Source organism: Podarcis bocagei, assembly GCF_964188305.1.
Source record: "Podarcis bocagei genome assembly, chromosome: 6".
NCBI lineage: Eukaryota > Metazoa > Chordata > Lepidosauria > Squamata > Lacertidae > Podarcis > Podarcis bocagei.
In genome coordinates, this window is record NC_138130.1 from 68,560,643 (window position 1) to 68,586,970 (window position 26,328).

A 26,328-nucleotide genomic window follows, 5' to 3' on the forward strand; every position below is an offset into this window, starting at 1 on the left:
AGAAGTAATTAGTAATACTGACAAATAAACATGTTTTCCACTACTGCAAAATAATGAGGTCAGTTAAAAAACAATGCTGTGCTGCTGAATGTTTATGCAATATCTGACACAGGATAATAACAAAAATTAATAATGTTTCTTTTTCTGATCAAGAGTCAGTTCTCTTTTTGTCCGAGTTTTTGGCAGTATTCTTTCACCATTACATTCTTGGTTTTCTTTCTTTCTTTCTTTCTTTCTTTCTTTCTTTCTTTCTTTCTTTTGGAAGTACTGTGCTTTTTCTGTCACAAAGAGGTATACTATAGTAGCCTGTCACCTTAAACCACAGCTTAAATTAAAACAAATTATGTTTTAATGCGAACAAGCAGCGTGCTGTTGCATGCTGCTCAAAAGTTCCCATGATGCTCCTAACACATGCACACACACCACACTGTGGACTCAGATTATGGGTTGTTTCTAAGCAAACCATGATGGATTTGTAAGGTTTTTTTCTTGGTGCAGTAGCAACAGAAGCAGAGGAGGACTCCACAGGAACTTTTCAGCAGTATGCAACAGCACACCGCTCATTCACAATAAACCATAGTTTGTTTTAAACTATGGCACAATGGGGGCGGTGGCAAAAAGTTTGCTGAGGGCAAAAAGGAAAGGCATTTTCATAGCCTATGACCACAATGCCCATTAGCCTAATGTAGGAGAATGAGGAGAGATTTGTTATCCATGGTAAATGTGTTTAGGATTGCTTGTTCAAAATGTCAGAAATATTAGCTTTCAAGTAACACAGAATTTACCTCTGCTTTCAACGTTGGTATCCAAAACTAAGACTTGAAATTAAATTAAAAGAATGATGTTACATAGCTAGGAAAGCTGGGGGGGGGGTTAAGATAGCAGAAAAGTTTTATTATTTTTATTGTAGAAGTCTGACAAGTTTTATTAGAACGGCTGCATCTCACAGCGATCTATGGGAAAACACTTTTATTTGATGGACATTTTGATTGGAATTGCTTTCATTCAGAAATGATATGCTGTACATAGAAAAGTTTTTTCAAAGTTATAAATCTTAATAGATTTGCTTTCCTGGATATATTATTTCTGGCAGAATACAGAAACAGATTTTCAACAAATTAAACAAAGACAAGGATCCAACAAGCAAATGCCAACTGACTTTTATAAAGCAGAAAGCAACTTGTGCAAAACTTACAATTGTATTAGTAGAACTGAGATATATCTTGAAAGTGCAGTGTATGCCATGCTGCTGTAAAAAAATGTTTTTGCCTCAAAAGATCTGCATTGGAAGGAAAGTTATTTGTAACTGAAAGCATTCAATGATTTGAACATGGGGCTAATAAAATGTTTCACTTTTACTTTTGTTTTATTGAACTATGAAGTCCATGTCCTTTGGAAGCCAATAGCAAGTGCCCTGTTGACTTGAGAAAGATGGCTAGGTCAAATAGGTGGCGAGGAGTACCTCTGATCAATTTCAGCTGTTCCTGGACAGGGATAACTTGTATCCACAGCAGTTCAGGCATTGGTGATGTCAGAGATCGATTACTGGTTGCTCTGGTCTCTCCAGCTAGCTCAGAGTGCAGCAGTCAAGACTCCTGACTAGAACAACCTGTCATCAGCATATAATGTTGCTGAAATGACTGCACTGGCTGCCACTGTGCTACTAAGCCAGGTTGAGGTCTTGCTGATACTGAAGTTCTACAGTGGCACCTCGGGTTAAGTACTTAATTCGTTCTGGAGGTCGGTACTTAACCTGAAACTGTTCTTAACCTGAAGCACCACTTTAGCTAATGGGGCCTCCTGCTGCTGTTGCGTCACCGGAGCACGATTTCTGTTCTCATCCTGAAGCAAAGTTCTTAACCTGAAGCACTATTTCTGGGTTAGCGGAGTCTGTAACCTGAAGCGTATGTAACCTGAAGCGTATGTAACCTGAGGTACCACTGTACACAATTTGGGACCAGCGTATTTGAGGGACTCCCTTATTTCCTGTGTACCAGGCATTCCAGGACTGGACTTCAACTTGCACCAGCCCCAACCAGCATAGCAAAAGGTCAGGGATGATGGGAGTTGTAGTTCAGCAAAATCTGGAGAGCTCAAGTTTCCCATCCCTTCTTAGACCCTTGTTAGAACTTTCTTATTCTCTTTCTTTCTTATTGCCCTCTTGTTGTCCACACTATTGAAGATGCTATACAATGGTACCTCGGTTTAAAAACAGCCCTGTTTACGAACTATTCGGTTTACGAACTCCGCAAAACCAGAAGTAGTGTCCCAGTTTGTGAACTTTACCTCAGTCTAAGAACAGAAGCCGGATGGTGGAAGGGCACCGGCAGCAGGAGGCTTCATTAGGGAAATCACGCTTCAGTTTAAGAATGGTTTTGGTTTAAGAACTGACTTCCAGAATGGATTGAGTTCATAAACGAGGTACCACTGTACAGTGGTGCCCCGCAAGACAAAATTAATTCGTTCCGCAAGTTTTGTCGTCTAGCAAATTTTTCGTCTTGCGAATCACGAAATCCCATAGGAATGCATTGAAAATCAATTAATGCGTTCCTATGGTCAAAAAAAGTCCAAACAAAGCCAAATTTGGTACAACAACAGTTTATTAACTGCTCTTTAAAGTCACACATACTGTAAAGAGCAGTTCAAAAATTGAAGGGAAAATAAATTAACTTTATAAACAAAACATGTCTTTGTTTTTAGACAAAGGAAACAAAGTCGCGAGACGTTTTCGTCTTGCGAAACAAGCCCATAGGGAAATTCGTCTTGCGAGGCAAATCGAAAACGGAAAAACCTTTCGTCTAGTGAGTTTTTTGTCTTGCGAGGCATTCGTCTTGCGAGGTACCACTGTACAGTTTTTTTCTGTATTTTGTATGTTCTTTCAAGACTCAAAATGTACCATTTGCTAGCATTTTCTATATTGAGCTGTATAGAAATTCTCCCAAATAGATAAGAAATAAATATACTCTCTAGTTTTGATTGGAAAGGGCCCAAATCTCATTTGATTTGCAGGCCTCATGACTCACTTTTCAGTGACTTTCAACCCTAACCCTAAAGCCCAAGCCAGTGCTTTTTTTTCTGGAAAAAAAGGGTGGGAGGACTCACTACAAGTTTGTTTGTTTGTTGTGGGCCAGTCGCAATGCCATACACATATAGCAATGGCTAGATGTAAGATGTGATTAATAAGCGCAAGCAGACAGTTATCTGGATTAGAAATGGCAACAACTTTATTGATTTTTGGCTCAGGCATTGGGGGGTATATCAGTTCCAGCCCCCGCAGGACCCCCCTTCAAATTATTTATTTAATTTAAAAAGTTAAGGGAACTCAGCTCCCCTGAGTTCCTGCTCAACCCCCCCCAGCCCAAACCAAATCTTATTTGCTCAGAAGTTGTCCCACTGAAATAGGGTTTTATTTTTATTTAGAAATGCAGCCTTGTTTATCCAAAATACTGTCCTTGTCTATTATCTGAATAATGCTCCAGATTATGGAGAAATGCTATGAACCATTCAGACTAGCAAAATTGATTTTTTAAAATACCTTTTTAGCAGCAGTTGCTGTATATCCTACAGCTGTGTATCCTAACATATATATTTTTTGTTCCTTAAGTAACCTTTTGTTCCTTAAGTAACCAAAACAGCACCATTAACAGCAGGGTTCAGAGAAACCCAAGTTTCGCAGAAGTTTTAAAAAAATACAGAGGGAGAAGAAAGTCTAACCAGGGAGATGAGACACCCCAAAGCAGCTCAAAGCAGTCTTTACATTCTAAGTGGCCACGGGATGCTGAGTGTCTGTTGTGGGATGGGGAATATAAAACCAGGCAGTAGTGGTGGGATGGTGTGTCTTTGGGAAAGTCATGTCTGGTACCCTGAATAGGAGCACTCCATAACTATCTATTGTAGGCCCACTTGTATGATATATTGCTGCATGTTCCCTCTGTCAGGAATATAAGATTATAGTGCTTGAAGAAGTGCTAGTGGCATTGAAGTTATGCTACACCTTCCCCAGGAAGGCTCAACAGATCATTTTATTACTTAGTTTTAGGTGGCAGGCTTTCTTTCTTTCTTTCTTAGTAAACACTGGTGTGCACATTTTGCTAGTGCTATATTATGAGCCATGCAATTATATCCTACAGATATAAGCACATTCATTTACTAATTTTATAACTTTTTAAAAATTTGTAAAATATCTTGAGTTCCAGTCTAAAAAACCATACAAAGAAGAGTCTACGAAAATTTACATAGGGCTATGGAAGTTTTTTACTAGTCGCCTTCCTGCCTATTCACTATTTGGATTTTAATCACAGGACGTTATTAACAAGGCAAAAATATGGAAAGAATGCACAGTTCCAGATAATCCCACATTACAGACACAACTATGGAATGGTCTTGCTGTACAGTTGTACAGGCACAAATCTGCTGTTTTTGTATTTGCCAATGTAGTTTTTTTCTTTACAGTACTCAGTTGTGTCTCAGGTATACAAAGGCTATTTCAATATTTTGTTCATTTTACCCAGTCACCTAGTTAGAAATATCCAATCTTCTTAACCCTTCTCACATATACATATCAATACCCACAGACCAGTCCAGTCCAAGCCAGTAGGAAGAAGTTGAGCCTAGTTTAGCCTAGTATCCTTGTTCTCTCCCTAGAGTGCTTTGCATGCCAATCAGTCTCTGCTGTCATGGGCCTCTTTTATACATCCCTGCCCAGTATGTGGGAAACTGAGCTTGTTCATTCCTGCTGCACGGGCTTCATTGCTTGCAGATTCCCTCTAAAACAGCTTATTTAAGTATTCTTAAAGTTATCCTCTCTATCATTTTGACATATAACTAACACAAGCAACTGTTCAGTGACAATCCATTGGTAGAGTAGGTGGGTAGGTGGATAAACTTGCTGCAGAGGGGCAGCTGATCAGTTTCCCCATTCCATGCCATTTTCTGTCTGTCACTTAATAGTCTGTGGCTGCTAAGCAGTTCAGTGCTCATTGGGCTGTTTTGTTTTTAAGGGGTGGGGTGATCCTTATTTTCCCCAATTTGATACCACTCTCATAGTTTTCAGTGGCTGGTCTTTTGGCTCCTTTTCTGCTGGTGCTCAGCCCCCTGTGTTTACTATTAGAGGGGATTGCAAATGAAAGGCGGTGCTCAAAACCAGAGTACTACCTTTCCTTGTGTATACTGTAGATGGTTGCCTAATCACCAGGATAAACCAACTAACTATCCCCTGCCTGGTTTGTCCCCCAGCCTGAGCCAGGGGAAACTCAAGAGTGGCTATTTTTTTCACAGTAGTCACATCCACACCATACCCTTCAAGACCACTTATACCACTTTAATAGTCATGGTTTTCCCCAAAGAACCCTGGGAACTGTAGTGCTAACCACCAGGCCTACATATCCTTGTGCCCTTGAGAAACTACAGTTCCCAAGATTCTCCATGACTGTTAGTGTGGCATGGATGTGGCCAGTGTTCTCTCTTATGTGGATGCACATCACATGAGGAGCCTGGTCACCATGATACTTTCTGTATGAAATGACAGGTTATAGGTGCTGGAAACGTGCTAGGCTGTTGGGCTCCACCTCCCTGTTCCCACCCACACTGTTCATTTAAAGCACATGCCTTTCCTCAAAGAACCATGGAAACTATAGTTTAGCCTTTACAGAGCTACAATTCGCAGCATCTCTAACAAACTACAGTTACCAGTACATTTTGGTGAAAGCCAGGTGCTTTAAATGTATGGTGTCTATTCCATTGAGAATGTATGGAGTGTTCCTGCTTGCTGCTGTCCTGAAAGGCATCTTCAGGTCTACTTAGTTTCACGTCTAACTGACTGGAAACAAGAATTCTGTAGCCATGTGAAATTGACTAGACCAGAAACTGGCTGCTTCTCTGGAAGATTTTCCAATCTTCATAGCACTCCATAGGTTCATTCTTCATTATCCCAGCTGGCTTTATCGGAATTTGTCGTGTTCTTAATATGTTTATCAAGTTCTCAATGGGTTAGGATTTTTAGCACACACACACACACAAAACAAAGCAATGCTGACATTTAATTAGTTATACTGCTTTAATAGTGGTCCACGTGGCCACCAAAATCTTAACTTTAAATCTTTGTTATAATCTAAGACATTGCTTGGTTGCACATCAGAGCCTCTTACATGCAAAATGCTTGTTGTTTTTTAAGTTTTATCTGAGCATCATGCATCAGAGTTTCTTGCAAGAAAACGTCGAGCAAACTCCTTTATGGAAGAAAGCAAGAAGGGAAATTTGGAGCGGGAGTGCATTGAAGAATACTGCAACAAGGAAGAAGCCAGAGAGGTCTTTGAAAATAACCCTGAAACGGTAAGAGCTCTTAAGACTATGGACAGTTTCCAGTTACTAAGGGTGGCAAGTAGTCTTGGTAGAGCATAGCCTGCTTCTGTGATTTAAGGAATCATATAACCCCCTGCAAGCAGGAATCTAAACTGAAGCATCCACAACAGATGGCCATCCAATCTCTGCTTCAAAACCTCCCGTGAAGCAATGCCCACCACCTTCCGAAGGAGTATGTTCCACTGTTGAACAACTCTTACCATCAGAAAGTTCTTCCTGATGAGGAGTCGGAATCTCCTTTCTTATAACATGAAACCGTTGGTTTCCAGAGCAGGAGTAAACAAGCGTGCTCCATCTTCCATGTGACAGTCCTTTACACATTTGAAGATGGCTATCACATCTTCTCTCAGTCTTCTCTTTTCCAGGTTAAACATACCCAACTCCCTCAACCGCTCCTCATAGGGCTTGGTTTCCAGACCTTTGATCATCTTGGTCACCCTCTTCTGCAAACATTCAAAACATGTCAATATTCTTCTTAAAATGGGCTGCCCAGAACTGGACACAGTACTCCAGGTGTGGTGTGACCAAGGCAGAACTTTTATTTATTTATTTCAACAATTTGTACACCAGTTAATCACAGTTGTCTCTAACTGGTGTACAATAAGACTAAAAACGAGTTACCAGTAATACTATAAAATCAGAATTCAATTCAGTAAGCCTTCAGTAAGCATTTGATAAGCACTGGAAGTTTAACATGGAGGGGAAATATCTGACCTTAACTGGAAGGGAGTCCCACAAAATTGAGCCCACAATAGTGCATGTGTGGCTCCTGATGGATATGAGCCATGTATCCAAGCCGCAGGGGACCACTAACAGTGACTCCCCAAAATACCTTGGTGACAGCGCAGGACATTCTGAGGTATGCTGTTCCCAAGTTGTTAAGGGTCTTGTAAATTAATGCAAGAAACTTGAACCAAGCCTGGCGGTGTAAGGGCAGCCAGTAACATTCCCTTCTAATGTTCAATATGTGTACATACATTTATTTTACATCTATCATTAAGCACATATTTATACACTATTCTGAATTTTCCAGCAAACCTAAATACTAGGAGCCTTTGTTTAGGGTTTGAATAGTATATCCAAATCCTATGTACACTTTCACATCATTCAGCAAGTGACGGTATATGGGATTTCTCCATATTATGGCTTTAGTTCAGATTTCTACTGCTCTTTATAAGGCTCTTGTGTCATTTAATTATTGCTCACATTTCATCTTCACTCCTGTTCCACTTTGATAGAGAATGACCATGCAACAGAGCTTTTATCAGCTCTTGTTATTGAAGTTTTAATTTGCTGGAAGCCGCCCAGAATGGCTGGGGCAACCCAGTCATATGGGTGGCGCATATATATATACGAAAGCAATATATATATATATATATATATATATATATATATATATATATATATATATGATGATGATGATGTCAGGTGGCCCTTAGCACTCGACCATGATTTCAGACTATACAGAGTATACATTGATGTCTTAAAGGTGTGACCTTAAAATTATGGAACCTCCAGGTTCTAGAGTGACCAAGCAAAGATGCACCTATCTCATTCTTTGAAATCACAAATGAGATTGAATAGTGAGCTCAGTTACAGGTTCTTAGCCACATAATTAGAAAGGATAACCTGATCTCCGTTTGTTGGTTCCTCAAGAAGTCTTTTCAAAGTTAGGCTGCTTTGCCGCACTTTACTTAATAAATATTTTGTGAGTTGCATTAAAAAACAATATAATTAAACTATTAAGCAAGCGGCAAATACTAAAAATGGATAAAATCAATTTCTTTATGACCTATTACAGTTACAGCACAAGCAAATTTTAATTATCATCCTAAGCATTGCAAACAATTAAGCTGTTCCTCCTATTTGATTTACATTCTAATGGGATCTGTCTTTCTTCCTTTTTCTTTTTAAACACAGGATTATTTCTACCCCCGATATTTAGGTAAGTTTCATTTTAAAAAGTGCAAATTTATTTACTTATTTAACATTTAGATGGCAAAAAAAACATTTTTTCTTTAAAAGATTTTAGGAGAAAAGTGGAAGGTGGCTGCAATGAAATGGTTTGCAGTCAGTGAGACTGCTGAATGTGATTATATTTGCAAAGCATAAAAGTACTCGTCTGTGTGGGCAGCATCTCCCATTATAGCTGCCCCACTGTGACACTATATGGGATGTTTTTCATTGAGAACAGGATGCACAGCACAGAACAGTTCTCTGTTAATGCCATATTTTCTTCAATCCAGCAAGGCTAGCATCTCCCTATGAGATCACCCACTGCCCTGCATTCTAGCTTCTGTCTGCAATAGCAATTATATGGAGAAAGAAACTGCATCTGAAAGTTTTCTTGGGAGCAATTATGTCATTGAAAGATGACTAACTAAAGAGCTCGCCAAACGGCCGCCTCGGTCCAGTATACCTGAAGGAGCGTCTCCACCCCCATTGTTCAGCCAAGACACTGAGGTCCAGCTCCGAGGGCCTTCTGGTGGTTCCATCACTGCAAAAAGTGAGGTTACAGGGAACCAGGCAGAGGGCCTTCTCGGTAGTGGCACCCGCCCTGTGGAACACCCTCCCACCAGATGTCAAGGAAATAAACAATTATCTAACTTTTAGAAGACATATGCAAGCAGCCTGGTTTAGGGAAGTTTTTAATGTTTGATATTTCATCATGTTTTTAATATTCTGTTGGGAGCTGCCCAGAATGGCTGAGGAGGCCTGGCAGGTGCAATACTCCCACCCACCCACCCATGCTTTCCACATGCTTTCCCCATGTGGTGGCAATCAGATGGGAAAGATTCATGAAATGGGACCTACAAATTGAAATACAGTGGTGCCTCGCAAGACGAAATTAATTCGTTCTGCAAGTCTCTTCGTCTTGCGAGTTTTTCGTCTTGCGATGCACGGTTTCCCATAGGAATGCATTGAAAATCAATTAATGCGTTCCTAGGGAAACCGCCTTCAGACCAGGTCCGGGGACAGTCTGTCCCCGGACCTCTTCTGAAGGCTGGGGGGGGGGACAAGGGCTTTTCTTCCCACCCCCAGCATTTTAAAAAACCCCGGGACAGCGGAGGACTTCTCCGCTGTCCGGGGCGATTTAAAAGCCCCTGGGAAGGCAGGCAGGGGGGACAAAGACTTTTGCCCCCCGCGAGCCTTCAGAAGGTGTTCCCGCCCCCCGCCCCGCTTCGGAGCACCGTTCCGAAGCGGGGCGGTGGGAGAAGGTGTTCCCACCCCCCACCCCGCTTCGGAGCACCGTTCCGAAGCGGGGCGGTGGGGGAAGGTGTTCCCTCCCCCCCGCCCCGCTTCGGAGCAGCGTTCCGAAGCGGGGCGGCTGGGGCAGGTGTTCCCTCCCCCCCGCCCTGCTTCGGAGCAGCGTTCCGAAGCCGGGCGGCGGGGGCAGGTGTTCCCTCCCCCCCGCCCCGCTTCAGAGCAGCGTTCCGAAGCGGGGCGGCTGGGGCAGGTGTTCCCTCCCCCCCGCCCTGCTTCGGAGCAGCGTTCCGAAGCCGGGCGGCGGGGGCAGGTGTTCCCTCCCCCCCGCCCCGCTTCGGAGCAGCGTTCCAAAGCGGGGCGGCTGGGGCAGGTGTTCCCTCCCCCCCGCCCCGCTTCGGAGCAGCGTTCCGAAGCCGGGCGGTGGGGGCAGGTGTTCCCTCCCCCCCGCCCCGCTTCGGAGCAGCGTTCCGAAGCGGGGCGGCTGGGGCAGGTGTTCCCTCCCCCCCGCCCTGCTTCGGAGCAGCGTTCCGAAGCCGGGCGGTGGGGGCAGGTGTTCCCTGCCCCCCGCCCCGCTTCGGAGCACCAGGAGAAGCGATCTCCCCGCAGCCCCTTGCTTCAAAAGAGGTCCGGGGGCAGCGGGAAGCGCTTCCCGCTGTCCCCGGACCTCTTTTGAAGCAAGGGGCGGTGGGGAGAAGCGATCTCCCCGCAGCCCCTTGCTTCAAAAGAGGTCCGGGGGCAGCGGGAAGCGCTTCCCGCTGTCCCCGGACCTGGGGCTGCGGGGAGAAGATCGCTTCTCCCCGCCGCCCCTTGCTTCAAAAGAGAAGACCCGCTGTCCCCGGGGGAAGCTTCGTTTTGCGAAGCAAGCCCATAGGGAAATTCGTCTTGCGAGGCAACTCGAAAACGAAAAAACCTTTCGTTTTGCGAGTTTTTCGTCTCGCGAGGAGTTCGTCTTGCGGGGTACCACTGTAGTTACCTTGGCAACTTCCTTCCATATGAGTTTCATTGTGGTCATCAGAGTAAGCATTGCTTTGTGCCCCCCAAAAAGTAAGTATGCATCTGGCATAAATGGGGACATTTTTGTTGATTCCAAAACTCCTTACCCTGGAAACCTGGCTGACCTCTTTTCTCCCTGCCTTCTGCAAAAAAGTAAAAAAAAAAAAAAAGCTGCTCTTTCAACAGGCCTTTGCTACTGGCAAAGTTTGATTATCGAGTGACATTCAGGCTGAAGGATATTGCTTTTTGTTGGTGTGATTTTAAATGGTTGTACTGTAACCTTAGCTGCCCTGGAGGTCACATCCCTGGGATAGAAGGGCAGGACCACTTCTTTTTTGTCCAAATAAATAAAGCAGCAGCTTTGAGGCTGTGTCTCACTCCACAGTAGGCCTAGCAGTGTGGGGATTGATCTAAAGGCATTGAGGGACACATGAAATGGCAGCAAGCCAGGTGTTGCTGTCTTTGGTGCCTGATTCAATGAACAATTTGAAATAATCTTAGCTGGGACTTTCATGGGACTTGCTCCAAGGTAAATGTGTTTAGGATTGTTGCACTACTAGCCAGTTTTTGGGCTGTAATGGCTGATTACTCTGAGATTTCTCCTTTCCTTCCTTGTACAGCATAAAGCACTCTTTTTATGCTTGAGGAATCATATTCCTTGTCTACACCCACCTTCTGTTCTTGGGAGTGATTTGTCAGCTTTCTGTTGGTGGGTGCACTATAATGTTGTACTGTCTTTGTAGCACCCTGCTTGTGGTTAACGCTTAGCTGGAATGAAATATTCAACGCAGCAATAGAGAAATTAAAATAATAATTTATTTGTCAGACAAATAAATGATAGGCACAGTGGCATATGATTACCAAAGCTCTGCCTGCCTCCAGCCCTGATGGCCAGCACTTATATTTCCTCAGCCCAGCCCCCTTGCTCCTCCTTTGGCTGCCTCTGTCCAATCAGCCTGGTTGAAATTCCTATTGGCTGTTTGCTAGAACCAATCATAAAAGATACACCCATTTCCTATTACCTTTTATGGGAGACAAAGAGCTATATTTCCTTCTATCCATAAATGGCAGACAAGTAGCCATATATCTTACATTTGCCTCGACAAGGCACCTTAATTACCAGATCACCTTTTGCCCCTGCTGCCCCTGCATTCCAAAACAAATGGCTAAAACAAATGGCTCATGGTATTATTTTCTGTTAAACAATAAATCTTACTATTTACCAACTCTTAATTAGTATTTTTGCAGCTTGATTGTATTCTGTAATATGTAGGGTCAGTGTAACATTTGCTCCCAGCCTGTAATTTCCTTTTTACAACTTTGAGAAACTTGTCTCCTGCTACTGCTATAAATTAGGGGGGCCCTTGTTCAGGAGAGCAGGAAGATAAACAACTGCCAAAGTACTTAGCCAGCTGCTTTCTGCCTGGCATGAAACATACAAACATTTGCAAATATATCTTTAAGCTCATTTTAAAATACAGGCCTTGATCCGATGCCTCATCTTGACATGCTTTTTTTAAAAAAAGAAAAAATAATAATGGTTTAATTGTATTTAGCACATTTAGTACAGTGGTGCCTCGCAAGACGAAATTAATCCATTCCGCGAGTCTCTTCGTCTAGCGTTTTTTTCATATTGCGAAGCAACCCTATTAGCGGATTAGCGCTATTAGCGGTTTAGCGGCTATTAAAGGCTTAGCGGCTATTAAAGGCTTAGCGGATTAGCGGCTAAAAGGCTATTAGCAGCTTAGAAAAAGGGGGGGAAGCGAAAAAAAATCAGAACACTCGCAAGACGTTTTCGTCTTGCAAAGCAAGCCCATAGGGAAAATCATCTTGCGAAGCAGCTCAAAAACGGAAAACCCTTTCGTCTAGCAGGTTTTCTGTCTTGCGAGGCATTCGTCTTGCGGGGCACCACTGTATTTTGTTCTTTGCCAGAATTAGATTGCTATCAGTTGTGAAACCAGGCAGAAATAGTCAGATATGGAGTACCAAAACAATGTTACATAACTTTACCACTAAAGATCAGTGCTTTTTTCTGGAAAAATAGGTGCCAGTACTTGCCATGAGGGACGCGGGTGGCGCTGTGAGTAAAACCTCAGTGCCTAGGACTTGCTGATCGTAAGGTCGGCGGTTCGAATCCCCGCGGCGGGGTGAGCTCCCGTCGTTCGGTCCGAGCTCCTGTCAACCTAGCAGTTCGAAAGCACCCCTAAGTGCAAGTAGATAAATAGGTACCGCTTTATAGCGGGAAGGTAAACGGCGTTTTCGTGTGCGGCACTGGTGCTGGCCCACCAGTGCAGCTTCGTCACGCTGGCCACGTGACCCGGAAGTGTCTTCGGACGGCGCCAGCTCCCGGCCTCTTGAGTGAGATGAGCGCACAACCCTAGAGTCGGTCACGACTGGCCCGTACGGGCAGGGGTACCTTTACCTTTACTTGCCATGAAGTTGTCACAGCAAGTGCCACAATTTTTAACAACAACAAAAAAGAGGTGCTGGTACTGTGTACCCTGGATTCCCCTCTGGGAAAAAAACACTGCTAAAGAGTATAATATTATTCATGCTCTAGCAAAATATGCTACCCATCACTTGCTCTTATAGATTTCTAGCGTTTGAAGGAACTTAGTTTGAACATCTGGGTGGCCTTCATTTTCTTCCAGTCCTATGATCTTTTTTGTAATGAAAAAGAAATGCGCCTCTTCTGATTCTGACAGGACTTCCATCTGTGCCACAATTTCTAGGCACAGGTCCGTGATTTGTAGGCACGGGTCTGAGCATTGTTGATTTTTTGTCCTGCCCCTTTCCCCAGGGAAGCCCGCTTAGACCCATGCCCACAAATCACAGACTTGTGCCTAGAAATCACAGCACAAGCAGAAGTGTGGATGAGCCCTGAGCTGCGCAAACAGCAAAACCACATGGTTCTACCATTTCACATTCAGTCTACAGGTGGAGGGTCAAGTTTTTTATTGTTACCTGTGCATATGAAAAGCCAGCATGGAAGGGAGAAGGCTACTTCAAACTCTTTTTGTATGTGGGATGCCTTTAAAAAAGCAACCTCCCTGCAACTCACCAATAGTCCTCTACAGTCTGAAGCAAGACAATGCCAGAATTCCTCCACTGTGATTTAGCTGCATATGGAACACCGTCCTTAAGAATCTTTAGAATAGTAGATTGTGGTTGTAGTGGTTACTGTCTTTCAATATGCAGCTTAATATTCCTTGAGAGGGACAGCCCTGAAAAACAGCCCATAAATATAGTAAATAAATAAACATCTAAAATTGCTTGTGCTTTCACAGACTGCCTGGCTTCATTTCGAACAGAAATTTTCACAAGTCCATTACAGACATCTGGGATTCCAGCTGACCTGAGGTCCTGTGTGAAAGGTAAGCATTTGTGGTTATGTATACCATACCTCCTGAGTCCAGAGGTACCTTTGTTTTTTCTGCCCCAGCCTTTCTTGTAACTGACACCACTTGGTCTACCAGAAATACAGATTGCAGATAACACAGTTACTCATGTTGTGTAAACCCAACCCCCCCTCTGTTTACTCTGCTTCCAGTGCACTCAGCATTAGTCAGGAACCATATCTATCCTTTATCTATCCTGTCATTTCTTGTGCATTGCTGTCCTTGGGTGTGCTTTCCCCAAAACCGTCTTCAATCCAATTTGTGAAAAAGAATGACGCGGCTGCGGTTTAAGCCAGTAATGTCTACACAGACTCAGTTTCTCCAGTGCTTTTCCAGCAGGAAGAGAACTTGACCTTTATTCTGAGGCATTTCATAGGACTATGCAAGCGCTGCTGAGGAAGTCTTCAGCCACATTGGGGTCCTTAAAGGACTGGACTCTCCTAGTAATGCTGACGCAGAAAAATGTGGGAAATTTAATGAAGATAATTCAGTATGATGCTGTGCTCTTGAGCTGTGTTTCTGCACCACAAAATGTCTCCTGGGCCTCCTTCATGTAGTCAAGAAATATCATGATTTTATCACTGTTTTGGCCCCATCTTAGCTCTCCATGCCGTCTGCAAGAAGTCTTCTTTGACTGGGTATCTAAGAACTTTGACCACAAAGTCCCAGAGTTTATTTTCATCATGGGGTCGAGGAACTGGGCTGTGGTGTGCATGTGCAGTCTGAGGCATAATACTCTGAGAGGGACGACATCTCCCTTAACAGGGCTACCACAAATGTTGAGGGCTTGCCCTGTCTAGGCCCTTCCTGAACCCCAATAACAGGTCAATTTCTACAACATGAATTTGATTCTAGGGGTCTGAAAAAGTTGGAGACCATTGCACTAAATTCTTGACTGATTCTAGTGGTTCCTTTCTTTTTATCCTTAAAAGTTCCAACTCCAAACGTTGCAGTTCATTCAGTCTGTTTGATCAGGCGCAAACAGCTTTGATAACCATTGTGACTGGAAAGGCAATATATGGATTATTTCAAATAAGTCCAGTCTTTAAGCAGAGGCTTGACAACCATATGTCAGGAGTGATCTGATGGTGTTTCCTGCTTGGCAGGGGGTTGGACTCAATGGCCCTTGTGGTCTCTTCCAACTCTATGATTCTATGAAATAAATAAACACATCCAAAGTATGGTGTAAGACATGAGTAGGAAGCAATCCCCCAGAAGCAACTTTTCTCCTTTGCTGTAAATGCTGCTTCTCATTGTTCTTATCGCAACGTTTTCGAGGTGTTTGGAAAGAGATCCCAAGCGAAGCATACATTCTAATCCGTCAGCATCTGTCTCTGTCTTTTGTCCTTGAGAACAGATAAGGGCAAAAAGGAATCCTTGATCATTATCACACGTGCAGTCAGAGATGGAGCGTGGCTCCCAGACTGCTGTGCTAGCATGCCTGCAGTCACAAATTAAAGTGTGTTCTTATTCATCCCTTGTTTCTCTCTCTCTCTTACTCTCATTAGAGGCTCTTGGGGAGTGGCAGGGAAGTGTGAGCAAATTATCTTGCTGAATAGTCTCTAGTGAGGAGCGTCGCTGTACTTGATGTTAATTTTATTCCTCATACGTGCTTGTGCCATAAAACGGTTGTCACAGATTACCCACTGGAGAAGCTCTGACGATATTACAAGCAGCAGCAACAAAAAATGTTGTAACTGCGACTTCATATCCTGGCAATCCAGTCCCGAAAATTCTGTAGCATCTCAAGCTAATATGACAGGCATTCCCAAACTCAGCCCTCCAGATGTTTTGGGACTACAATTCCCATCATCCCTGACCACTGGTCCTGTTAGCTAGGGATGATGGGAGTTGTAGTCCCAAAACATCTGGAGGGCCGACTTTGGGGGTGCCTGCAATATGAGATGCACCGGGCTTGCAGCAGCAGTGATGTACCAGGAGTATCGAAGCCCCATGCCCTGCAGCAAGCACTTTGTGTCTCAGCATTGCCACAAGTCTTAGCATTGCCACATAAGAATTTTCGAAGTGGTTGGTTGATGCACCTGAAATCATAACACTTGATCTCATGGTTTGGTGAATCCCAAAGCTTAGGGACACTATGGTTGCCTCCAGACTGTCACTATTTTTACTGGAAAGATTCAGGTGCATACCAGGTATTTAGGTTTGTGCAATTAAAATGGATTAAAGTGTTCTGTTACCCTAGTGCAATAAATCCACTTTAAAAGACTTTTGCAGTTAGGAAAGTGACAGGGAAATGCATTGGAAATTGCAGGATGGACAAATTATTAATGGGTGGATGTATTGAAAAATATTACCATGTTTATTGGCAGCAACAGCTTTCTAATGTGTTCTCTGTTACATTTATACACGTCACAGTTCCCCCCCACCACCACCACCACTTCCTGGTTTTCTCCTTTCCCCCTTCTCTTTTTGCTGCTCTTTGACAGGAATCTCAGGAAGAAGCTTTTACAGGCTGTGTAAGCATAACTGGATTAAAACACAGATAGGTCATTCTTTTTCTCATTTTAGATCGAAACTGGCTTGGGGGGAAATGCGTAAAAACTCAGGGGGTGCTATCCTGGGAACTGTAGCTTCTTAAGGATGCTGGGAATTGTAGCTCTATGAGGAGGGAACTCCAATTCTCAGGATTCTTTGGGGAAAGTCACATGATTTAAATGTGCAGTACATTGGTTAAATGTTTGATGTAGATCTGCCCATTCTGTTCTTTCACACACACTGATGCAGAATGAATTTCTCAAATTCATTGTTCTGCAATCTGGTGTCTTAACTTTTGTTTGTTCTTGTATTCTTTCATATACTGGTCAGGAAGGGAGGCCTATTATTTGTATTGTGTTGTATTTTTAATTTTTCAATTTTTTTTAGCCTGCCTTTCAACCTGAAGGTTCCCAGGGCAGCACACATTTAGATATATATATATATATATATATATATATATATATATATATATATATATATATATCACACACACACACAATGCTCTTAACATTAACAATATATTATTTTTATTTATTAGCTTTATATCCTGCCTTTCCTCTCAAAGGAAGAAGGATTGGAAGAAACAAAACTAACAAAATGAGATCCAGCAGGAGATTATGTCTTATATCAACTGTTTCTATAGGGCTGGAGTAAAAAAATGTCTCTGGATCTAATTCCTAAAGGCCGCATATGTAAGGGGCAACCTTAACTCTTGAAGAATTTCCACTCGCTTCATCAGAAATAGGAAGCTTACTATTATTCAGACCGGTGAAAGAAGTTGGAAATAAAACCTATGTCAAACGGGCATCCATTAGCTGTGCCCAAAGACCCCGCAAGGAATAAAATACATTTTTCAGGGCTGAATTGGCTTTGTCAATTATTGTTCTTGTAGATAAAGTTTTTCCATTCTTAGAGAAAAGATGAACTATGAAGATTAAGAAAAGGTGGATCATAAGACTGACACTTTTTCTGCTTTGTCTACCTGCCTTTGCAGTAATATCAGACCAGTGTATTCCACTGCCATGCAATGAAGAAGGTTATAAGGAATGCAGAGATGGGCAAGCCAAGTTCACCTGTGTCTGTAAACCTGGATGGCAAGGAGAGAAATGTGAAGAGGGTACGTAATCGCAGGTTTTTTTCTCTCCCTACGGTGGAAAATAGAGCTGGCTCACTTTTAAATATATCTTTCCATATCAAACAAGCACTACTGATGCAAGCAATTTCTTAGTGAAGATTTTGTTTTGTTTTCCCCTAGATATCAATGAATGTGAAGACCTAACAAACAGAAATGGAGGGTGTAGTCAAACTTGCATTAATTTTCCTGGAAGCTACCGTTGTTATTGTGAAGATGGTTATTATATACATCCAAATAAACTGGACTGTGAGGGTAAGGAAGAAGCCCAACATAGAAATGTCAGCAACACATAAAACAAAAAGACAATCTTATTATGTAACAGGATTTATACCTATTGATTGCAGTGCTAAGGTCCATATGGGCAAGTTTCAACATGTTTGTCTTATATCTTAAATGGAACTGTGTGTATTAGCAACCTTGGCCTCAGGAGTAGCAAAGCCTTAGAGTTTTGGCACATACCAGTAAATCCACTGGTCTTCTTTGAAAATGTAGTCTATTAACAGATGGGATTGGGTCAAACAAGGGGCAGAGGGAAGGCTACACTAATGCCTGGTGTGACCCATGTGTTCACAATTTGCCATCTGTCTAGCTTGCTGCTGAACCATCCACCCCACGCAGGGCCCTGGATAGCAATCGTACTGCTTAATTAAAAGGAAATGGGGGAGCATGTACTTCCAATATCAAAAATAGCTGCTTAGCCTGATCGCATGGAACCTTGCCACATGAGTAAGCACATGCAAGGAAAATATAGTGCACTGTGAGAAAATATGAAAAATAAGATAATTATCTCTGGAAAACTGCCCATTCTTATGGCTATCAACTTTTTAAAAAATACTAAAATGTCTAGATTCTGTGAGTTTATGGTTTATGCCAGTGATGGCCAAACTTGGCCCTCCAGCTGTTTTGGGACTACAGTTCCCATCATCCCTGACCACTGGTCCTGTTAGCTGGGGATGATGGGCGTTGTAGTCCCAAAACAGCTGGAGGGCCAAGTTTGGCCATGATTGGTTTATGCTGTTCACATTTTGCTTATTTCACCATTTCCTATTGTCTCTTTAGATCCCTTCTACCCCTGGGGCAAGTGGCAAGAAACAATAGCCAATAGCAGCAGAAATCAATCCATTCCTTTTTTTGTGGGAAATTTATAATAGCATTTTGCATTTACAGACATGAATGAATGCATGTTGGACCCAAAGATTTGTGGGACAGCACAATGCAAGAATACTCCTGGGAAGTACGAGTGTGAATGTCCAGCAGGTTATGCCTATAACTCAACTACAAAGAAGTGTGAAGGTAGAACTTTTGTTTTTAAATGATGTTTTACCTTACCTTTCTTGACATATTCATCATTATTTTCTGCAGATTTTCCACATTCTATTTAGTTCGTTTGTGTGTGGTTTCAGTTACAGATAGGTAGCCGTGTTGGTCTGCCATAGTCAAAATAAAAAAATTCCTTCCAGTAGCACCTTAAAGACCAACTAAGTTAGTTCTTGGTATGAGCGTTCGTGTGCATGCATCTGAAGAAGTGTGCATGCACACGAAAGCTCATACCAAGAACTAACTTAGTTGGTCTTTAAGGTGCTACTGGAAGGAATTTTTTTATTTTGTGTGTGGTTTGTTTTATAGAGTTCATATTTTTTTTAGTAATGCATAGGCAGTTTAGATTACTTTTCACACAGATTGCAAATGTCATAATATTGGGACTATGCCACCTAAATTAGCCCTCTTGAGTTTCTACCATCTTGCTTCTAAAACATAAAGGAAGCTGAAAGAAGGAAAACACCATATCCATCAATATATACAACATACGCCTACCCAGCAGCGAAGAAGTCAAATAAATATATGGAATACAGAAAAATATCTGTACAGTGGTGCCTCGCAAGACAAAATTAATTCGTTCCGCGAGTTTTTTCATCTAGCGAATTTTTCGTCTTGCGAAGCACGAAATCCCATAGGAATGCATTGAAATCCAATTAATGTGTTCCTATGGTCAAAAAAAGTCCAAACAAAGCCAAATTTGGTACAACAAGAGTTTATTAAGTGCTCTTTAAAGTCACACATACTGTAAAGAGCATTTCAAAAATTGAAGGAACAATAAATTAAGTTTCTAAACATGACAGAAAAACATTTAAAAATCAACAAAGTGTACAGTACATTTTCTAAGACTCTGGGTGACAACTCAAAGAAGGTTCCTCTTCCACTCTTTGCTTCTTGCTGAAGAACCCCCTCCTCAACTGTTCCCCCAGCCACCCACCACACAGAAATTCAAATCCAGATTTTTTTTTAAAAAAAACAGCAGAGTGGCCCAATGGTCACAGAAAATCATAAAAATGCAGAAAAAAACCACACAAGCTTCCAGATTTTTGCAAACCCCTCCCCAACACCAAGTCCTTGAATTCCAAACACCCCAACCCAAAATCCAACCCCCCCCAAAAAAAAAGTTTTAAAAGTTTAAAAGAAGTTTTGGAAAAGCTTCAAAAATCACCAAAGTCTTCAAAAACCTCAAAAAAGGCTACCACACCGCATTCTATGAGTTGCTCCTTGAAGTCAAGTCGCAACTGTATTAACGGTGTTAAGAAAAAGGAAACAAACTTGCAAGACGTTTTCGTTTTTCGTCTTGCGAAGCAAGCCCATAGGGAAATTCGTCTTGCGAAGCAGCTCATAAAACGGAAAACCCTTTCGTCTAGCGAGTTTTCCATCTTGCGAGGCATTCGTCTTGCGGGGCACCACTGTATGTACCATCTACATGTGAAGTAGTGAGCCCTATACTATTGCCTTCCTTCCTCTAGGGCTAACCCTATCATTCGGCAGAGTAATGCAGAGGCCAGAGGGGCAGAAAGTAGCAGTAAGATGTAGGACAGAGCTGTGTGTCCTAGCCACCCAAGGTCTCATCAGCTGACGGGGTTGGGAATAAAACAATAAAAACATTTTAAAGCAGCAACGTTGGCCTGCTCAGCACCCCCTAAACCAGCCTACTGTTCAAAATTGCAGTGTCCTATAGTCAGTGCTGAAGTAAGATTCACCTCCCAGTCCAGTTAGCTTCTGTCCCTGTGTAATCTTTTACCATGTGGTTAGTGATGTCTGTTTCCACTGTTGAGTTATTTGCATCTCATCCTTCCTTAGGGAGGCTCAAGCCATATTTTTTTGCTTCCTAACAACTCTGGTGTCAGTTAGGTTTAGAGAAAGTTGTTCCTGCATTTTCAATACCAAAGGATTTAAAGAACCTTTATGCTATTTTTTTAAACATTATTTTAAATTGCCTCAAAAACTGATCTTGAAAGGCTACGTAGAAATGCCAGAAAGAAAGAAACGAGCAAACTTGAACTCAGTGGGACACACTTCTGAGTAGACATAATGAGAATTGAACTATAAGAGCACCATCTGAGCTTCAAAACTGAGTAGGAGTTTGGACGTGCCTTTTCTGTATCCAGACCCAAAACCAGTAGCCATCACACCACACAGATTGCCATGCAAACTTCCTTCCAAAGTTCTTGGAACATTTTACTAATTTGGTTTGGTTAAAGCAGTTTCATACTTCATGTGGCAGATGTGACCTTCTTGAGTACACCAAGTATTACACTGGAGTCTGCTGCAATGGCCACTCAGAGGCTAGATATTTCCAATCATGGTACCATGATGAATGCTTAAAGCTGTGGCCCACAGGCTACACCTGCCTCTCCCGCAAAAGCTCCTTTGTGGTACCATCATGCCAAAGGGTTTTCTGGGACGTCCCAAAATTCTGTAAACTTTTATTGAAAAAAGAAGACTCTTCATAGCAGGTCCCCTGCTATGATTCTGTGTTGTCAAAAGGAACTCCACATTTTCCCATTTATAAAATACAAATTGGCACACCCATTTTGACTCTGCCCCCTATACCACAACCGCATGTTGCTGATGGGTGAGTGCCATACCTGGCTTGAAAAGGCTTAATCACCCGCTTTTAAAGCTATTGGTACGACATCCACACATTGTAAAGTTCTACTGCAGAAAGACTGGTGTAATGCTCATGTATTCACAGAACTGGCACCTGCTGTGTAAAGTGTAAAACCACCCTTAGTCAATGAATTTATTATCTAAGTAAATGAGATCTTCCTAGTTAAATTCTAAGTAGCTTCCATTCTGTCAGTTAAACTATATTTTACCATGTTTATGTGACCCAAAATGAGGCAGAAATATTGCAAAAAGCAATATTTTTCTGCAGCTGTGGAAGGGTTATAGCTACTTTGCAGTTTAGAATACACTGGAAATTTTTAGCTTTCCGAGTCAGACAATGCACATAAATGCTTAGGCTGCTGCAAAACCAAGCTCTGCAACTTAAATTTTATACATCTCAGGGCATGATAAGTCTTTATCATGCAAGCGTGATATTTTAGGAACAGGATTTGCAAGATTTCCTGGGCTTGATCCCAGTGGGATCTTCTCAGGCAGTGGGAGTCTTGTTTACTCTCAGAGAAGGCAAGTTACTAATGCTGTCTTTCACACAGCCTTGCACTTCTAAATTATTTATTGTGCTTAGCCAACAAAGCAGAGAACGGAGTCAGCTTCGCTCAGTCAGGACAAAATGTGTTTTGCCCTGGTCAGCCCACATTTCTTTTCTGAATGAATGCTTCCCAAGCCCCCTGGGCTTTGCAATTTGGCACGCACACTCATCTCTCACTGCAATTGTACCGAGCTGATTTTTGCTTTACAAAGGTAGCATGCATGTATGCAGTGCATAGTGTTTTGAGCATATAATAGGGACCATTTTGAGATGCTACATTTTTAAAAAATAGCAATATATCATATCATGGTTAAGGCACCTTGGTCTGAGCTTGCTCGCACAATTTACGCTCTGATTATTATTGTTGTTACTTTTTAGCTTTGCAGCTCATTTCTGTGAATATTTTTCTCCAACGGTTAGTCATGGTTATGCAGTTCACAGCCACCATAGACATTTTCTAGGTGCTTACATTGTCTCCCGAGACAGACGGATGCCAACAAGAACATATTTGTATGAATGGAGTGTGGATGGTTGGGGAAACTGCTTTTGAGTTGCCGTGATTGAGAAAGACAGCCACATAAACTGGAAGCCTAGAGCTAGAAGCAATAGTGGCTGTTTCCCATTAAGGGTGGTAGGGCAGAAGGCAAGGTGGCCAAAGCTAGGTGGAGCCAGAACCAAGGATTGGCAGAGCCAACTAATTCTGCTTTTATTCCCCATCCTCCTCCCTGCTGATTCTTACAAGGGCAAAACCACAACTAGAAGAAGGAAGCAGACAGTCAGTGCCAACTCCCTGGAATAAGAAGGCAGGCAGGTGATGGCTGGCTGAGGGCAGACTGAGGTTGGTGGAGGAGTGCTTCATTCATCTTAATGGACCGCCTCCACTAGTTGAAAGGGACTCTAGAAGTCATTGAAATCCAAAACTTTGCTCAGTGCAGGATTTTCAATGCAGGATGCAACTGCAGCATCCCTGACAGATTGCAACTCAGCCTCTGCACTGAAGTACCTCCAGCAAAGGACCGCCCGAGGCAGCTTGTTCCACTGTCAGGCAGCTCTTACCATTAGGAAGTTTCTCCTGATGCTTAGCCGAAATCTGCTTCCTTGCAATTTCCACCCATTCATTCTCATTCTGCCATCTAAAGGGACAAGTCTGCCGCATGTTCTGCATGGCAGCCCTTTGGGTGTTTGAAGACACTCTCATGTCTCTTCTTAACCTTCTCTTTTTTCAGCTAAACATGGACTAAGGGAGTTAGATTTGCCTATAGTCCTTTACACATAATGTGAAATTTCATGCATGCTGCACCTTAAGATGCATGAAAATATACGTGCAGTAGCCTGGCAAAACTTGTAACAAAGTTTGATGAAGTTGGTGGTGGTAGTCTAGGATTACAAAACTGGAGTGTGGGTGAAGTATCTGCTAAGCCACAATACCTAACTGGTAGGCTGCATTTGGGTTTGTTGTCCACAGACCATTCAATTTTACAGGAGATGAATGCCAAATTCATTTTTGGAAAAAGGCACGGGAACCATCGAGCCATTACCTGGAACTTCCATGCCATGTAACTTAACAGTGGATGTGTTGAGCAATCCCAACACTGCCTGAGCTTCATGCCACTTAAGTGTCAGTTTGCTTCCCAGGAGGTTGGGCTCGTGATAAGTGCAAATGTCAAGCTGTCTTTTCCCATTTCACTGCAGATGTGGACGAATGTGCTGAAAATGCCTGTTCCCAAATGTGTGTCAATACTCCTGGAAGCTACACCTGCTATTGTGATGGCAAGAAGGGCTTCAAGCTTTCTAAGGACATGAAAACTTGTGAGGTGAAGTATCCCCTCCTTACGTTCCTTGGAAAGTAATATTCATCCCCAATGATGCTGAGAAAAACCACACATGCACCAGCCACTTATCCAAAATGGTCCAGAATATGGCAGAGGAACGTAAACTGGGTCCACATATAGCTGGTCCTTGCTCCCTACCTCAGTTGCTTCCAGTTCATTTCCAGACCCAATTCAAAGGGCTGGTTTTGACCTATAAAACCCTGTATGGCTTGGAACCCCAATACCTAAAGGAACGTCTCATCTCATACATACCTACCTGTGCCCTGAGGTCATTGATGGAGACCCTTCATTGAGTGTAACCATAAAATTAAATTTGCAGGGGTTTTCTAGCACTTCAAAAACTTCTAAATCCTGTTTGACCGGAGACAACACAAGGGGAAAACAATTAATAATGGCATGTCCATATCATAACACTTTCAATACTCCTGCAAATGATTGTCTCTTTCTCTGTTCTCCAAAATAAAAATATTCCTTCCAGTAGCACCTTAGAGACCAACTAAGTTTGTTATAGGTAAGAGATTTCGTGTGCATGCACACTTCTTCAGATAGTTCTCCAAAGTAAGTGTTTAATAATGGGTTCAAAGCCTGTGTTTGTACTATCCATCACTAGTATAGTTGTTTTATAACGTTAACATGTGGCTCCACTTTTTCAAAAATAATTTAATTCTCTCGCAGCAAGCTACAAATTCGTAAGAGGTGTAGTAAGTGGGCAAAGCAGTTTAACATGCACACTTCTTGCTGAGGAAACCATGAGGCTGTGCATGATTTCAATGAAAACATTCCTCTATGAATAGCTTCCTTTATACTTCTTTGGCAAGGCTGGGCATGTTGAAATGTATTCAGACAGCTACCACTTAAAACAAGCTTTGACGCAGTTCAATGTAGTGGGGCTTAAATAGTTCACAGATCAAAGGTTGCTATTGTACTTGAACATACTTAAGAGAACCTAGTGAGTGGTAGTTAACTGTGATTTAATGATTAGGCAACCTGGGGTGTGATTCCTTTCCCTGAAGATAATGGAACTGGCAAGCAGGCCATTTATCTTCCGAGTAAATATTGCCCTAGAAGATTTCAGCTTCACAGGTTTATTTTTTAATACTAGGCAGAATAAGCAGAAGTCTTTGTTAATCTGGGCAGGATTATTAACAGTCTTCCCTTTAGTGGGTAGAAACTGTTTCCAAATCTAATGTGTGGGAAATTCAGTACCAGGAACCAGTTAAATTAAATATCATTCCAGTATAATCAATAGTATTGCTTATGTGTAAAACCTCCTCACTGCATGGTGACTGCAAGAGCCAACATACATGGAGATAGTTGGGGAGGGGGTAGTTGCTTGAATTCATCCTATTGATTAGGAATAAATTACAAAAAACTGGCTCAGAACAGAAATGTGGACTCACTTGATCAAACCATAATGTAATATTTCATTTTCTGTTATGTCTAGGTTGTGCAGAATTGTCTCGCCCTGAATCTTGAAAAGTATTATGAATTGCTTTATCTGGCAGAGCAATTTTCAGGGATCCCTGTTTTGTATTTAAGGTTCAGATTGCCAGAAGTTACAAGGTAAGTATATATCAGTATGAGTGCACATTTAAGTAGATAGCAGTATGAATGCACATTTACTTCTATTATCAGCGGCTGTTGAATAAAAGTGTGCAGCTCTCCTATCAGTACCATTTATTAATTGTATTGTCATTCTGTTACAAAGTTCTTAAAGTACAGATCCAGTTCCTTTATCAGTCATACTTCATTCTCCCCCTTCCTAACAACCCAGATTTTCTGCAGAATTTGACTTCCGGACTTACGATAATGAGGGTGTTATACTGTATGCCGAATCCCACGACAACACAGAATGGTTTTTGCTTGCACTGCGTGATGGAAAGATTGAAATTCAATTCAAGAATGAACTGGCAGCCAAAGTAACAAGCGGTGGCAAAGCCATTAACGATGGTTTGTGGCACATGGTAAGCCCCCTCCCCCATGAGTTAGGAAACTGAACATTGAATTGCTTATAAAAGAAGACACCACTTTTAAAGCCCCTTGATGAATATGCAATACTAGCTTCAGATTGTCATTTTCACAAAATACTTTCATGTCCTCAAAATACTTCCATGTCTTCATAATAAAAGAACCCTCCGTTGGAGCTCTGAGTCTAAGATTCGATACAGTTCCTATTCTTCATTCAGACAAGAGGAGCTCATACTGGCATTTTCTAAAGAATGGCAGGAAAAGCTGGAAAATTCACTTCTAGCAGATCCTGTCCTTTGCGAGCACATGCACTTGTGTGGATATTGTTTCATGTGCAAGGCTTCGGGGTGGAGAAGTCCATGCTCCCAACACTTCTGTATATGGATCTGTATATGGATGTATCCACATACTATCAGTGTGCACACACTCTGGGTGCTGGACACAGGTTTTTTTTTTTTT

At 42.3% G+C, this 26,328-nt stretch overlaps 1 protein-coding gene across 1 annotated transcript in view; it reads left to right on the forward strand.

The window, feature by feature from the left end:
• PROS1 (protein S) overlaps positions 1 to 26,328 on the forward strand; it is a 35,793-nt gene that overhangs the window by 738 nt on the left and 8,727 nt on the right. Inside the window, exons 2-10 of the mRNA XM_081198986.1 lie at positions 6,173 to 6,330; positions 8,281 to 8,305; positions 13,848 to 13,934; positions 17,449 to 17,571; positions 17,710 to 17,841; positions 18,757 to 18,882; positions 23,762 to 23,883; positions 25,346 to 25,464; positions 25,676 to 25,865. Of these exons, the coding sequence (XP_081055112.1) occupies positions 6,173 to 6,330; positions 8,281 to 8,305; positions 13,848 to 13,934; positions 17,449 to 17,571; positions 17,710 to 17,841; positions 18,757 to 18,882; positions 23,762 to 23,883; positions 25,346 to 25,464; positions 25,676 to 25,865 (1,082 nt within the window). The remainder of the gene's footprint in view (positions 1 to 6,172; positions 6,331 to 8,280; positions 8,306 to 13,847; positions 13,935 to 17,448; positions 17,572 to 17,709; positions 17,842 to 18,756; positions 18,883 to 23,761; positions 23,884 to 25,345; positions 25,465 to 25,675; positions 25,866 to 26,328) is intronic.